Below are 16,717 nucleotides of genomic sequence, written 5' to 3'. Positions count from 1 at the left end.
GCATAATTGCAAAAGCAACACATTTCAGCGCTAGAACACCTTTTATTTAACACAAACGAACGAAATGAATGCTCTGCTAGTCAACTAGAGTTGTTTAATTTGTTATAGATATATCTGTACCGGGAAATGTTTCAAAAAGACACTTTTTTCAATGACGTACGACTCACATTGACCAAATGTACAATCTGTCCGCTTACACGGCAAGTGCAAATACACGTATCCGATTCATATCAGATTTATTTTCACATATAAATGACACCTGAACCTCAACTATGACTGAGCTCTCGCAGTTTACAGGTTTGAGGGTTTGTAATCTGCACCCAGCCCCAGCTGAATTGTTCATAAGCTTCTAATGACTTGAAGCTTCTTAACTCTTGCGTTTTGTTGGCACTGATACCACAAACCAGGTAGTTGACTAAGTCAGGGTGTGTGAAAGGTGGTAGTGCTCCTGGGTTTTTCGTCCATTCTGTAGCTGCAGGTCATATGGGTCCATGTTGTTGATGTCAAGCAGATTCTCTAAATAACACTGTCTGGTGTTGTTATTTAGTTTCTCCCGACAGAGCCCCTTTCCTTTCGCTTCCTCCTCCTCCATTTATTCCCAAGAAACTGAAACCAAATCGCAAAATGCAAACAAATATCAAGCTGCTCTCTCTCTCTGTCGCTATTTCCGTCGGTCTCACTGTTGAAGTAACCATGGCAACGGATACTGTTTCCTGCCAAGATGGTGGGGCCTTCCCGAAATGCACTGCAAAGTGAAACGCGTGACGTCACATTCTCTATAGAGCGATTCAACTTTATATATTTTTTGGATTTTTGGAAGCGTATATAGAACAGGTGTAAAAGAATAAATATAACTTCAGCTTTTGTCAGTAGACCCAACTCTAAAAGATGGTTTAATGAGTCATGAACCGATGCTTTGAATCAGGAGACAGGATTACCTTTCAATTTATCGTAGAACATTGTATTAGAGAGTTGTCTTCAAATCTCAGATTCATAATCCCCTCAATCTAATATTACTAGTGCTCCGCCCTTATTAGCACTTTGAATCACTAAAAGTCAGATCTGTTTAAGTGATTCTAATTCAGCACGTTGTGACTCCGTCAGGTTATGTGCCAATTTGTATTGTCTTTTACATAACACATTGTGCTCATAGAAAACACTTTATGGGCCCTATTTTAACGATCTGAAACGCAAGTGTCAAGCGCAAAGCGCAACTAACTTTGTGGGCGGGTCTCGGCGCTGTTGCTATTTTCCCGGCGGGATAAATGACTCTTGCGCAGGCGCAAATCTAAAATGGGTTGGTCTGAAGTAGCTTCATTATTCATAGATGTGGTTTGGGCGTAACGTGAAATAAACCAATCAGAGCGTCATCTCACATTCCCTTTAAGAGCAGACGCGCTTTTTCCATAGCGGATTGCTATTGTAACGGCGGATTTGCCAGGCGCGCGCCAGGAGCGGTTCACAGTCGAGGAGAGCAACGCTCTCGTCACGGCCGTAAAAGAGAGAAGTTACATTGAAATGGAGAAACCCACCCAAATTAACTTTGGTTAAACAGGCGTATGATAATTTGGGTAAATGTGTAAGCTAGGTGTATGCTTTTATAATAAATTGTCTATCTATCTATCATCTATCTATCTATCGTAATAATGTATGATTTGCAAAAATGAAAACTGCTGCTTCTTTGTAGATGGGAGAATCAAAGTGTATGCGCGTTGTGCACATGCTACATTGATTATGGCCAAGCATGCGCCCTTAAAATACCATATGAATAACATGCGCAACGTGCCTCTGACTTTAAACAATTTTTTCCTGGTTAGTGGCGCAATTGTTTTCTAAACCTGCAAAATAGCATGAAGGAACGTTTGCGCCGGAACACGCCTCCTCTTTGCGCTGAACCGCCCCCGGGAGCGCAAATGTATTTCCTAACTTATCTGCGTGCTTCTGTGGAGGGAAAAGTCCGCTTTGCGCGGGTGCAAAATAGGAATGATACATGCGTCGGTGTACAAAGTCACTTGCGCTGGGTGCAAGATAGGGCCCTATATTTGTTTGTTATACTACATGTAAACATAGACTAGTTAGCTTTATTCTTTAAAACACATGATTGCTTTACTGTAGGCCTAAGTGTTGTATGAAACACTTAGGTTAAAGGTTGTAGATGCTGTGCATTGTAGGCAATGTATCTTGTGTAAACTGGAATAATTGTAGTACTGGAATTGCATAGCAATTTCAAGTTGCATGTGTGACTGTTGAATTTGTTTGTCTCCTTAGTGGGAAACTCTGCTATTTTCCATATAGCTGCAGTAAAACCACGTACAGGAGCATAGAATTGCCATGTGGCTTCAATGTTAATCAAATTTGCATTAACCATGAAAATGATTTCCTCACAACAGGACTCAGTAACTCTGAACTTTAACTTAATCATGCTCTTTAACAAAAAACATTGATGTGGAAAGATTTTGAGCCAGATCACACCTCATACTCATATTCTCATAGAGGCTCACTGTTACAAAAACAGAACCAAATCTGCATCACAATAGTAAACCTCCTCGCCTTTGTTTGGGGCATGATTGCATTTACACATAGCCACAGCTAAATGCAGCCATAAACAGTAGATGACACCAGTTGATCTTCACACAAAGTCAAATCTGCATCTGTCTGATTCTGCCTCACAAATTTAATGCATACGATGTTATTTAAGTCTTTACATCTAGACTGAATTATAACTGTGAATTTTATCCAGTAACTTTTTATTTTGTTTTGTTCTTTGGATTCACTTAATCATTAAAGTTATCATTTGTCTCACTAAGTTAAAGGTGCTCTAGTGACGTCACAAGTTTCTTTAGGCCCAAAATACTTGAAATCATTTAAGTTGTGGGCCCTGAATCTATAATCTATGGAAGTTTAACGTTTTGAATGAAATTATGGAAATAAATAACTTTTCCATGATATTCTAATTTTTTGGAAAGGGTCTGTATGTGTGGGACAAAAAGGATAAAATGTATCTATATAAATTCAGTTCAAGTTTATTGTCATATGCATATTAGTACAGAGTACCACAGCAATGAAATACAATGTGCCTTAGCACTCTCTCAGCACCAGTCAATAAATAAGTTAAAATTAAATTAAAACATCCGCTCAAACCTCAACCCTCCTTCCTCTTGTACTATCGTTCAGTAGTCTTACAACCTGTGGGTAAAAACTGTTCCTAAAACGTGATGTGCGCGTTGGGATGATCTGCAAACATCTCCCTGATGGAAGTTGGGAGAAGAGATTATGTGCCGGATGACTAACATCCTGTTTAATACAGTGCCTTCTTAGTGCTGCGTTTCCAATAAATGTTTTGGAGCGATTCTAGTGGAACCCCAATAATTTTAGATGCAGTTTTAACCACCTTCGTCAGAAGATTCAATTCACGTGAAGTAGCCCTGCCAAACCAGACTGTAATATTACCTGTCAATATACTCTCAATTGTACAGCGGTAACATTTTTGTAAAATGTTAAGTGACATACCATATTTCTTGAGACACCTCAAGAAATAAAGCCTCTGATGTGCCTTCTTAACGGCACAGGTGATATGGAAAGACCATAAAAGGGAGTCTGAAATATGGATGCCTAAAAACTTAAAGGTATTTACAATTTCAACTGCAGGGTTGTTAATGTAGACAGGTGTATGTGTGGGTTTATTTCTTCTAAAATCTATGATGACCTCCTTAGTTTTCCCCACATTAAGGGACAGATTATTTCTTCGGCACCACATGATCAAATGACTCACCTCATCCCTATAGGCAGTTTCATTATTGCTGTCAATGAGTCCTACCACAGTTGTATTGTCTGCAAATTTCACAATACTATTTGTGGGATGTTTTGCAATGCAGCCATAGGTATACAGACTATATAATAGAGGACTAAGACAGCAACCTTGAGGTGCTCCGGTATTTAACACTATAGAGGCTGAGTATGTAGTGCCTACTCTAACTGTCTGGGGACGGCCTGTTAGAAAATCCTGTATCCACCTGCAGATGGAATTACAGGCCCAGGTCTAACAGCTTAGATATTAAAATAGAAGGTCTGATGGTATTGAAGCAACAAACAGCATCCTGACATGCGTATCCCTACCCTCTAGATGTTGAAGTGCAGTATGTAAAACCAAAGATACAGCATCGTCCACAGCTCTATTTGATCTGTATGCAAATTGTAGTGGATCAGTGAAGAATGCAGTTGTTAATATACACTCACCAAAAGGATTATTAGGAACACCTGTTCAATTTCTCATTAATGCAATTATCTAATCAACCAATCACATGGCAGTTGCTTCAATGCATTTAGGGATGTGGTCCTGGTCAAGACAATCTCCTGAACTCCAAACTAAATGTCAGAATGGGAAAGAAAGGTGATTTAAGCAATTTTGAGCGTGGCATGGTTGTTGGTGCCAGACGGGCCGGTCTGAGTATTTCACAATGAATGGTGTGAAAAGGAAAAAACATCCAGTATGCGGCAGTCCTGTGGGCGAAAATGCCTTGTTGATGCTAGAGGTCAGAGGAGAATGGGCCGACTGATTCAAGCTGATAGAAGAGCAACTTTGACTGAAATAACCACTCGTTACAACCGAGGTATGCAGCAAAGCATTTGTGAAGCCACAACACGCACAACCTTGAGGCGGATGGGCTACAACAGCATAAGACCCCACCGGGTACCACTCATCTCCACTACAAATAGGAAAAAGAGGCTACAATTTGCACGAGCTCACCAAAATTGGACAGTTGAAGACTGGAAAAATGTTGCCTGGTCTGATGAGTCTCGATTTCTGTTGAGACATTCAGATGGTAGAGTCAGAATTTGGCGTAAACAGAATGAGAACATGGATCCATCATGCCTTGTTACCACTGTGCAGGCTGGTGGTGGTGGTGTAATGGTGTGGGGGATGTTTTCTTGGCACACTTTAGGCCCCTTAGTGCCAATTGGGCATCGTTTAAATGCCACGGCCTACCTGAGCATTGTTTCTGACCATGTCCATCCCTTTATGACCACCATGTACCCATCCTCTGATGGATACTTCCAGCAGGATAATGCACCATGTCACAAAGCTCGAATCATTTCAAATTGGTTTCTTGAACATGACAATGAGTTCACTGTACTAAAATGGCCCCCACAGATCTCAACCCAATAGAGCATCTTTGGGATGTGGTGGAACGGGAGTTTCGTGCCCTGGATGTGCATCCCACAAATCTCCATCAACTGCAAGATGCTATCCTATCAATATGGGCCAACATTTCTAAAGAATGCTTTCAGCACCTTGTTGAATCAATGCCACGTAGAATTAAGGCAGTTCTGAAGGCGAAAGGGGGTCAAACACAGAATTAGTATGGTGTTCCTAATAATCCTTTAGGTGAGTATGTATGTGTGTGTGTGTATGGTACATCAGATGGAGACATTGACATTTCTATCAGTGTTTCAAAAAAAGTAATTTAGAAATAACATCACATTGTAGCATTAATTCAACAATATTATGAAAGATTAGTTTTGTTAATTTCAATATTGATTCAACAGCAGTGATGTAGAATCAACATCATAATGTAGGCCTACATTGATTCAATGACAAAAGCTCTTTTTTAACATTGTTTCAATGTTAACTGAGGGTGCAAAAGTGATTTAGAACCAGCGTCACTTTGTAATGTTAATTAAATTATGCAATTATAATTGAATTAACGTTGACTCACACTGATTTAATATTGTTTCAATAGTTCCTTATTGTAATTATTCAGGTCTGTGTTCCTCTGTCATGTCCCATGTTCATCTGTTCCCCATTATGTTGATTAGTCTCCCCAAGTGTTTCAGATTGACCATGCCCCCTTGTTATCTTGTATAGCTTGTTTTTCCTTGTATTTAAGCCCTGTGTTTGAGTTCAGTCTTTGTGAGTTCTTGTTTCACTGTTGAGTGCTGTTCCTGGTTGTCCTGTCCCGAGTCATGTTCCCGGAATCTATGTTTGTAAAGTCGAGAGTCTATTTAATAAATTACACTGCATTTGGATCCCGCTTTCTCCTTGTCTCTGCCGCAGCATCACACTTATCTAGTGCTATCTGGATGGACTTTGTCTTGGACCAGACAACTCTTTTGTGTTATTGCCTCATTCAGTAAAGAGTCTCTAATTTTCTCTACCTACAGTCAACAAGACAAAACTAAATCTACAATTTATTTGCCTTCTGGGAAATCTAAATATTTTACACAGCTTCTGAAAGGCAGTGCTAATTGAAAAACAGAAAAACCCAACCTAAATTACAGTCAGGAGCCACTTCTAGATACTAGCACTAAAAAAAATATTAAATATATATTCTTTCCAAATACAGCTATTGAAGTCATCTGGTGAACATTTTATTTTGCTTAAAATAACTGTTCATTTATTTTCAGGTGCGTCTGGTGTTGGTACAGAGAGATTGTCAGTGATGGAGGAAGAATCAATCACTCTAAACAATGATGTTGAAACAAACCAACAAGAAGATATTAGGTGGTATTTCACATTGGTGATTGACATTGTCATCGCTGAAATCATTGGAGATCAGAGTAAGATCTGTACAGATGTTCAGTGTACAGAGAGATTCAAAGACAGACTGAAGCTGGATCATCAGACTGGATCTCTGATCATCACAAACACCAGAAACACAGACTCTGGGGTTTATAAACTAAAGCTCAACAGCAGCAGAATCAGTACAAAGATCTTCATTGTTACTGTTCATAGTGAGTCATTATGTTTTTAAAAGCAAGTACATCACGTCACATCTTTAATGTTAGTTATGTTTTTGAACACATTCAGATGTGTTTTTCTCTTTACCTGCATTCTAATTCACATTCAGTATAAGATAATAAAAAAAATGTTGCTGCATATGTGTTGCTGAGCAGCTATTATGCTAAACATTCCTAAGAACTGCACTGCTTGCCAAAGAAATAGTTATTTGCAATAAATTCATCATTAATTTATTACATTTGTGTTGCCGTGTGCTTTAAACCACTTCCTAACAGGCGTATTGCTTTAAATTAGTTAAGTATGATTTAAAAATAATAATTTGTTTTACCCTCAGGAGTTAGTTTTGGTTCATAAAAAGTAGCAATTGTGTTCCAAAGATATTGGTAAAATCGATTATTATCAGTAATAATGACTTTTGGTAACACTTTAAGGGGTCCTTGTGTTACATGTACTTACCGTAGTAATAACAGTAAATTATGCATAATTAAATGCAACTAACCCTCATCCAAATCCTAATCCTACCCTAACCCTATAGTAAGTAAATGTAGTTGCTTAATATTACTCAGTACTTAAATATATAATTAGACTGTAACAATGACACCTTAAAATAAAGTGTAACCTGACTTTTTAGCGGTTACAGATTAAGGTCTGTTTATCTATTGAAATGATAGGCTTGTTTGAGATGAGCGTAATCTGCTCGATCACCCGTAAACAGCTACACAACTTTCAAGATGAAGCATTCTGCATTTTCACATTACTTTCCTGTTGTTTAATATTGTTGGCTAATATTTATGTTCATTTCTTCTCCAGGTTTTTTCAGCGTTGATGCAGATGAAGAGTCAGCTTTTGTGATGGAGGGAGATTCAGTCATTCTTCACACTGATGCTGAAGCAAAACAACAAGAAAAGATTAGATGGTATTTTAATGGTATTCGCATCGCTCAAATCATTGGAGATATCAGTAATACCTGTACAGATGTTCAGTGTGAAGATGGTGATGAGAGATTCAGAGACAGACTGAAGCTGGATCATCAGACTGGATCTCTGACCATCACACACATCACAAACACAGACTCTGGAGAATATCAACTACGGATTATCATCAGCAGCAGCATCAGTACAAAGAGCTTCATTCTTGCTGTATATGGTGAGTCATTATGTTTAAGAGCAAGTCGTGTTCAGTTAAGTTTAGTGATATTTTTTTTTTTCTGACATTTAAAGGTATTTTATATCTATACCTGCTTATTAATTCACATACAGATAATTTCTACACAAACACATTTCCTGTAGAATTTGTAGATTTAAATATACAGTATAGTATAATTTAAAAAGACGTGTTTCCCCCTAAAAAAGGTGGTTTGTGTTTGGTTTGTGTTTCAGATTTTCCTGTTGTTGAAGTAGATGAGATAAAGAGAAAGTCAGTGATGGAGGGAGAGTCTGTTACTTTAGATACTCGTGTAATAAAAAGCCCAAATGATTTGATGACGTGGTATTTTAATGACACTCTCATTGCTGAAATCACTAGAGATCCCAATAAATCCTGTACAGATGATCAGTGTAAAGAGAGATTCAGAGACAGACTGAAGCTGGATCATCAGACTGGATCTCTGACCATCACGAACATCACAAACACAGACTCTGGACTCTATAAACTACAGATCAACAGCAGCAGAATCAGCATCAGAAGGAGCTTCAGTGTTTCTGTCAGCATTAAGAGTTTCGGTGTTAATGTCACTGGTGAGTATAATGTAGCCATTCAGTGCATTTTCCTTTGGAGTTTTAGGAAACCAATTGAAATATACACTGTAAATCAACCCTGTACATGTTCACTGTTAGAAAAAGTGAGATTTGACTCAATATTAAAATATAACTGGTAATAATAAGAGACTATATCTATTATCTTCTCATTACATTGAGTTTCATTTACATTATGAATTTTGCCATTTTTAAGTATTGTTAATAAGAAAAATGCATAATATTTGTCAGTTTTCCTGTAAACACACTTAGGCTATATATGAATAATCAATTACAACGAATTATAATTCCTCATTCATATATCAATAGTCTTTATTTCAGATCGATTTATGTGAGATAACCCTAAATGGAAATTAACATAATTATCAAACAGTTGTTTGTCCAGCAAAACGGCCGTGAGATTAACTTATCAACTTCTCGATAAAGTTATCACTTCTTATAATTTCAGGAAGAATAGTTTCTGGCCATTGAAACAACTCTCCTGTCCTTATATAATTTAGGTTACTGAAATCGTAACAAGATAAAGCATGTAGCTTAAGATCGAAACATCTCATTGACCATTGGTTATATGAGCACTTAAAACAGAGACAATCAGGAATATATGGAATTTAATAGTTGAACTAATGAATACACTACGATTCACACAGAGTAAATATGCGCATAACAAAACAAACAGTAAAACAATATAAGACAAACGGATAACAGATGAGAGAGAGAGAGAGGAAAGAACGAGAGAAAGTGAAACTAAAAGTCAGGATGAGAGAGAGAGAGAGACCACCGAGATGATCGAAGCATGGCAAAATTCACAGACCAGGTAACCTTGAGAGAGACAACAAGAAATCAGATCACCTTAGTGGTGCAGGCAATCTTAAACACATTAAAAGCTCGAGGGCTTATACTTGCATATAGTATTTTGTGTTGCTGAGGCAAGAAGACGCGTGGGTCTTTGGAGCAGTGCGTTCTTTCGTGTCTTCCGGTGCGAGCAGACTCGCGCAAAGTTTTAAAGGTTCACCGAACGTGGAGTTACCAAATAAGTGATTCAGAGTTCATCTCCCTTGTGAAGGGAGAGGTGAATATGAAAATAAAAACTTAGTAAAGAAAAGAAAAGAAAACGGAGATGAGAGAGTGTGTCCTGAAGGAAGATGATCGCGGTCGCGAGAATTTCAAAAGAGTCTTTTTCTGTGAGTTGAAGTTGCCGGCTACGTTCGCTTCGCTGAACGTAGGGAGAGTTCCGAAGACGAGAATAAAGAAAAGACTTGAAGAAAAAGAAAAGAGAAACGGAGAACGCTCCCTAAACGGGAGCCATGTGTCTTCTCACAGACGAAGTGCGTTCGTCAAAGTTCTCGTAAAAGTGCTCTCGTGTCAGTCTCTTATGGAGACGATGGGTTCACGCCTACTTCGCGTACGTGAACCAATCACCTTCAGAGATTTCAGAGCGGGAAGAAGTTCCTTTGTCTCACTTGCATGGTTTATGATGATATGAAATTTCGTCATTTCTACTCCAGCAAGATGGTACACATAGAATAATACATTTTACTGTAAACTCCTGTATACGGTTGGTTTAGTCATAACGAGACAGTTAAACAGATACCAAGAATGAATTATTAAACAGCTAAGGATATAAAGTTACAATCACATGCACGAATAGAAGCATTTAAAAGTTCGTTTCTTCAAATAAACGTCATAAACGACGTTAATATAAACTGGGGAACACACAGGAGTATATGAAATATGACATGCTTATATTCTAAGTTTAATGTTCGAAGTTTGTGTATGTGTGTGCGTTTAATGTGTCTGTCGGAATGTCTCTTGCAGAGGAACTGGATGAGCTGCAGCTTGAGAGTCATATAGTTTATGACCTGCCGATGAGATCGGGTTATGGGATGCGATTCCACTGGGAGAAACATTCTTCAAAAATACATTTCAGAGCCAAACACTCGAAGCTCATAACTATATGATCAAAACAACACTAATCAAACATGCATACAGGAAGGTCAGGTACAAGTCTGAGTTACATACATTAAAAGGATATTCCTATCCTAAGTTATACACAAAGGATGTTTGTGTGTGTGTGGGTGTGTGTGTGTGTGTGAGAGCCTTCCTGCTCAGCTCAGCTACCGTTCGGACGCTCTTGCTTACTGCTCCGCACTTTGCTCTATCGCTTTTATATTTTATCTTCTATATTTTTATATTTTAGCTCCTTTAATCACCTAATTTTAACTTCAGCAAATCAGCACAGTGCTCAAACGACAAAGTTTGGATTACTACAAAAACGCAGAATTCTTCTACCCGACCAGCTTACATTCCGGGGAAAGGAAAACACAACTGCCTACAAGGATAAGAGAGAAAATGCCTCTTCTGGAATCTACTTGCTGCACTAACTGCCACAGACTTTTACAAAGGATTGCAGTTCTTGAAACAAAGTTATTTACGGGACCACCAAACCAGACGGAACACACAACAGAGCTTCGTCATGGACACCCTCAGCATATAGCCGGTGAGTCCCATGAAACTAGTGCTCCTCGACAGGTAGAGAAACAAGCCGATCGACTTACAAATCGATGGCACAATCAGGGAGCGAGACCCAAAGGCACTCGAGACATCAGATTGTCACGAGCCCCACATATTGCCGCAGTAGCATCCTTTACCCCAGATACACCTCTGACAAGGATTGCAAACACTGGTCTCCTACCAACACCTATACATCTTGAGAACAGATTTGAAGTACTAATGAATGTAAATGAGGAATCCCCAAACGTGATGAATGTGATCGAACACAGACTGTATCAGCCAGTAGCTAACACTGATGCTAACTGGCGCTCAAGGTCGAGCAGACAGCGGCACTCAGCTCAGAGCGCAGCCGAGCCCAGGACTCTGATAGTGGGGGACTCCATAATCAGAAACATTAGCTGCAGGGATACAACTACATGCTGCCTTCCACAAGCAACAACTTCTGATATAAACAGGGAACTTCAGAACATTCTAATGAAACATAAGACTGCAAATCGACTCATCATTCATGTGGGGAAGAATGATATTCATAAAGAGCAGTCAGAACTCCTTAAGAAGGATTTCAATGAACTTTTTGAAACACTTAAAAGACTGAAAGTTCAAACATTCATCAGTGGACCACTCCCAGCAAGAGGAACAAACAGGTTTTCACGGCTGCTTGGGATTAATACATGGCTGCAAAAAACCTGCAATATAAAAGGAGTAAACTTCATTGACAACTTCAATCTTTTCTGGAGTCAGAGACAACAATTTCATTGGGATGGCCATCACCCAAACAAACTTGGTTCAAGAGTGTTAAAGGACAATATCGACTTCTCCCTCAATCATCCTTCTGCAGTGTGTGTCTATCTGAACGAAACACACACACCTGGAAACAGTATGAATGAACACGGGACTTCACTTCAGCAGCAAAATGGACATGCGGTTGACATATCACACAAGGACAATGATAACACCACTGAGCCACAACAACCTCTGCTCACGGACACAATCTCAGCTGAGCCCTGCCCACAGAGCTCACCACAGACAGAAATATTAGAACTGCTCCAAGATTCAGCACCCAAGGACGACTTCCTGGAAAACAGCCAGGGAAGCCAGGACATCATATCCCAGCCCCAGATAACACCTGAGCAACAGCCCCTTTCACCAGATACTTTTTCCCTCTCGCCAGCAACTCCACTTCTGTGCTTCTCACAGAAAATGGAAGAACTGGTGCATGCTGGAACCAGACTATCCCACTCTTTTGCTGCAAGCCCCCAGATACCAACCAAAAAACGTCAGGCACCTCAAACACCGAAGCCTGCGCGCCGAGCTCGCCCGCCCCCTCCTCCTGTGAGAGCTCTTCGGCCTCTTCGGCCAAAACGCCAGGGCCCACACCCTCCTCCATCTGCTCGAGGTGAACCAAAAACAACTGATACCAGCTCTCAGTGATGTGTTTTGGGTCCCTGCTATGATAACAGTAACTTTCTCAAATGTTTACAGAACAAGCGGGAACCCAGTGTGCCTGTATCTTTCTCTATTGCTGTTCTATTACAAGATAGAAAGTCTAAGGCCTTCAATAGCCATACAGCAAACCCAACTAATCTGGTGCCTATTACATGTCAAACTAAGATTGCTGTGGGGACAAAAAGTAAGACTGTTAAGTTAGCACTTTTAAACATTCGCTCACTTAAAAATAAATCACTTCTAGTCAACGACTTAATAACCACAAACAACCTGGACTTTGTTTCTAAATGAAACCTGGCTAGAAGACAGCTGCAGTGCAACAATCCTCAATGAAACAGCCCCTCCTAACTTTACTTTTATGAGTGTCTGCAGAGCTGTTAAGAGAGGTGGGGGTCTAGCTGCTCTTTTTAAAGATATCTATCAATGTAAGCAAATATCATTTGGGAATTACCCGTCTTTCGAATATCTGGGTACTGTGTTAAAAGGTGCTCCTCGCATTTTACTTATCATTATTTACAGGCCTCCAAAATATTCTCCAGCCTTTGCTGAGGACTTTACAGAACTGTTATCAACAATTACCTCAGAGTTTGACTGTTTTGCCATTGCTGGAGATTTTAACATTCACATAGATAATGCAGAAAACAATATGGCAAAAGAAATCAAAACTGTTTTAAAAACGTTTGATCTGACTCAGCATGTACATGGACCCACACACAATCATGGACACACTCTAGATTTTCTTATCAGTAAGGGTCTAAACATTTCATCGATTGTTATTAAGGATGTAGCACTGTCTGATCATTTCTGTATTTTCTTTGATATATTGATCTCTCCTGCCACTGAAGCTAGATCTGTGTCTGTCAAGAAGAGATGCTTAAATGAGAACACTAGTGTACTATTTATGAAGGCTATATCCTTAACACCAAGCATATCTGCTGACTCTGTTGATTTTCTCCTTGATTCTTTTAACTCAAAAGTTAAAAATATAATTGATGATATTGCTCCTGTTAAAGTCAGGAAGAAGAGTGGCAGACAAAAAGCACCTTGGAGAAACTCAACAGCAGTGCAAAATATGAAAAGACAATGCAGAAAAGCAGAGCGCATGTGGCGGAAGACAAAACTTGTAGTCCATTATAGGGTTGTGCCGATGGACGATATCATCGTCCATCGTGATGGCTGACCGACATCACGATGGTGAGCCACCATCGTGATGCCACGCCCCCACCCTGTGAGACCAGCCCAGTCTCACGGCAGTTCGTGTTCGTGTGTACACCAGTGGTTGGGAACCTGGCTCGCGAGCCACACCTGGCTCTTAGGCAAAAATCATGTGGCTCGCAAGGTCTCTCACCCTTTACCAACGAACGATAAAAAAATTAAGACGTGCGTGTTCAGTGCTGTTCGCGAGTGTCACGAGTCACCACAGCAATCAACTAACCGCTTACGTTTCTGTGGTAACCTAACAGTTACAGCTCCTGCACTGGGATTCAAGCAGCTGCTGCTTGTTTAAGGTGATGGCGAAAATCATTTTAGAACAGCAGCGAAAATGTAAAAGTAGGCTATATAAACTTTAATATATCCTTTTATTGAAACGGGTGCTTTACTGTTCAAAGAGACATTTCGAAACATCTCACCCGCTGGCCGCTGGTACTTTCACTTTTGCCGCAGAGACCCTTTATGTCCTATAAATGTGTCATATTGTTGATAATCCGCGCAGATTTCAGTTGACGATTCTGTTTAAAGTTATTAATAATAAAACATGAATGAATGAGAAAGAAAAGAGCAGGATGTGCTTTATATTGAAAAGAAATATTAAAAGCACGATAAGTTGCGAAAGAGACCTGAATTGTACTGACAGGATGCTGTGCGCGCGCTCCGAGCGCAACACGGACAAGCATATTCTTTGTCTTCGGTTGCGAGCCTAAACGGCCAAATAAACATAAATATTTCAAAATGCCAAGCCGAGTATTCCCGTGGCGTAAACACAGTAGAAGTAGCTACTTTCTCTCTCTCTTCGTGATGGTCAGCGCGATATCATCGTCCATCGCGATGTTTTACTGTAAACATCGTCAACTGCCAATTTAGGGGACATCGCCCAACCCTAGTCCATTATAACATCTACAAAGACGGCCTGCATGCTGTCAATATGGAACTAGGCAAAGCTAGACAGACTTTCTTCTCAAATATTATAAACAGCAATTTAAACAACACACGCACTCTTTTTGCCACTGTAGAGAGACTGACAAACCCCCCAAGCCAGATTCCCAGTGAAATGCTCTCAGACAACAAGTGCAGTGAGTTTGCTTCTTTCTTCTACAATAATATCAGAAAGGTGATCAGCACATCCTTGAGTTGCTCTGGGGTCAGACAGATCAGACCACCTGAGAAAGTAATTACTATGTCTGACTTTAAATCCACCTCCCATCCACCATAGATAATTTCTCAAATTGCTTATCTAATCTGTCTCAGCTGCTGCCTGAACCCAAACAAACAGATGAACTAGAAGAACTAACTAGCACTATGAGCACCATTCTCTCTAGAACATTGGATGTGGTTGCACCTATTAAATTAAAAAAGGTCAGAGAGAAAAATAAAGCACCATGGTATAACAATACTACGCATGTTTTAAAGAGAGAAACCCGTATTTTAGAGCGTAAATGGAAACAAACTAATTTAGAGGTCTTTAGAATCGCGTGGAAAGACAGTATGTCACGTTATAAAAAGGCCCTAAAAGCGGCCAGGGCTGAGCACCTCCGCAAACTAATAGAAAACAACCAAAACAATCCAAGGTTTTTATTTAACACCGTGGCTAGACTAACAAATAAACAGACGTCACCCGAACAAAATATCCCGTTACAGTTCAGTAGTAATGATTTCATGAACTTCTTCACTGAGAAAATAGAAAGCATCAGAACCACAATTGTAAACGTTCAATCTTCAATCGCGCCTTATAATTCAGCTTCAATTATCACCCCGAAAGAACAATTACAGTGCTTTACAACTATAGAACAAAAAGAGTTAAATAAACTTATCACTTCATCTAAAACAACAACATGTTTATTAGATCCTATACCAACTAAACTACTGAAAGAAGTGTTACCTGTAGTGGAAGATCCTCTCCTCAATATTATTAACTCGTCTTTATCTTTAGGTCATGTTCCAAGAACATTTAAACTGGCAGTTATAAAACCTCTCATTAAGAAACCACAATTAGATCATAATAATCTAGCAAATTATAGACCCATTTCAAATCTTCCATTTATGTCTAAAATATTAGAAAAAGTGGTGTCCGCTCAACTGGGCTCTTTCTTGCAACAAAATGAGATCTATGAAAAGTTTCCGTCTGGATTCAGACCGCATCATAGCACTGAAACTGCGCTCGTTAAAATCACAAATGATTTACTTTTAGCTTCTGACCAAGGCTGTATCTCAATACTAGTTTTACTTGATCTTAGTGCTGCGTTCGATACTATAGATCATACATTACTCTTAGATCGACTACAAAATTATACTGGTGTTCAAGGACAAGCACTAAGCTGGTTCCAATCATACCTATCTGACCGCTACCATTTTGTCTATTTAAATGGAGAAAAATCGATCATAACTCCAGTAAACTATGGAGTGCCGCAGGGATCTGTATTAGGCCCTCTGTTATTTTCAATATATATGATGCCACTTGGAAATATTATAAGGAAACATGGAATTAGTTTCCATTGTTATGCTGATGACACTCAAATATATATTTCATCACGGCCGGATGAAAACGCAAAATTTTCCAAATTGACAGAGTGTGTTAAAGATATAAAAGATTGGATGACCCGTAATTTTCTTTTATTAAATCCAGACAAGACAGAGGTAATACTTATCGGTTCAAAAAACCGCCCACAAAACCTCGCACAATACAACTTTAACATCATAGGATGTCCTGTTACTTTATCCTCTACAGTAAAAGACCTGGGTGTTATACTCGATTGCAACCTGTCTTTTGAAAATCATATTTCATATGTTACAAAAACAGCATTTTTCCACCTTAGAAACATTGCTAAGCTACGTAATATGCTATCAGTTTCTGATGCAGAAAAGTTAGTTCATGCATTCATGACCTCGAGACTGGATTACTGTAATGCTTTACTAGCTGGTTGTCCTGCATCCTCAATAAACAAGCTACAGTTAGTCCAAAATGCCGCCGCTAGAGTTCTTACGAGATCAAGAAAATATGATCATATAACACCGATTTTATCATCACTGCATTGGTTACCTATAAAGTTCC

General features: G+C 39.3%; 1 protein-coding gene across 9 annotated transcripts in view; it reads left to right on the top strand.

Annotated features, from left to right (window-relative positions):
- The window catches only part of LOC309475986 (cell adhesion molecule CEACAM3-like), a 78,645-nt gene that overhangs the window by 38,385 nt on the left and 23,543 nt on the right, over positions 1–16,717 (top strand). For 7 of the 9 annotated variants that reach the window (XM_082139041.1, XM_082139040.1, XM_082139036.1 and 4 more), the window contains 3 exons: positions 6,406–6,732; positions 7,550–7,885; positions 8,119–8,475. In XM_082139041.1, the coding sequence (XP_081995167.1) occupies positions 6,406–6,732; positions 7,550–7,885; positions 8,119–8,475 (1,020 nt within the window). Of the gene's footprint in view, positions 1–6,405; positions 6,733–7,549; positions 7,886–8,118; positions 8,476–10,308; positions 10,492–10,690; positions 10,961–16,717 lie in introns of those variants that run through there. The other 2 variants (XM_082139043.1, XM_082139042.1) reach the window with 2 other exon arrangements.

This window comes from Leuciscus leuciscus (genome assembly GCF_965113295.1).
Source record: "Leuciscus leuciscus genome assembly, chromosome: 15".
Classification (NCBI taxonomy): domain Eukaryota; kingdom Metazoa; phylum Chordata; class Actinopteri; order Cypriniformes; family Leuciscidae; genus Leuciscus; species Leuciscus leuciscus.
The sequence above is the reverse complement of the archived record's forward strand: the minus strand, read 5'-3'. Positions and strand labels throughout refer to the sequence as shown.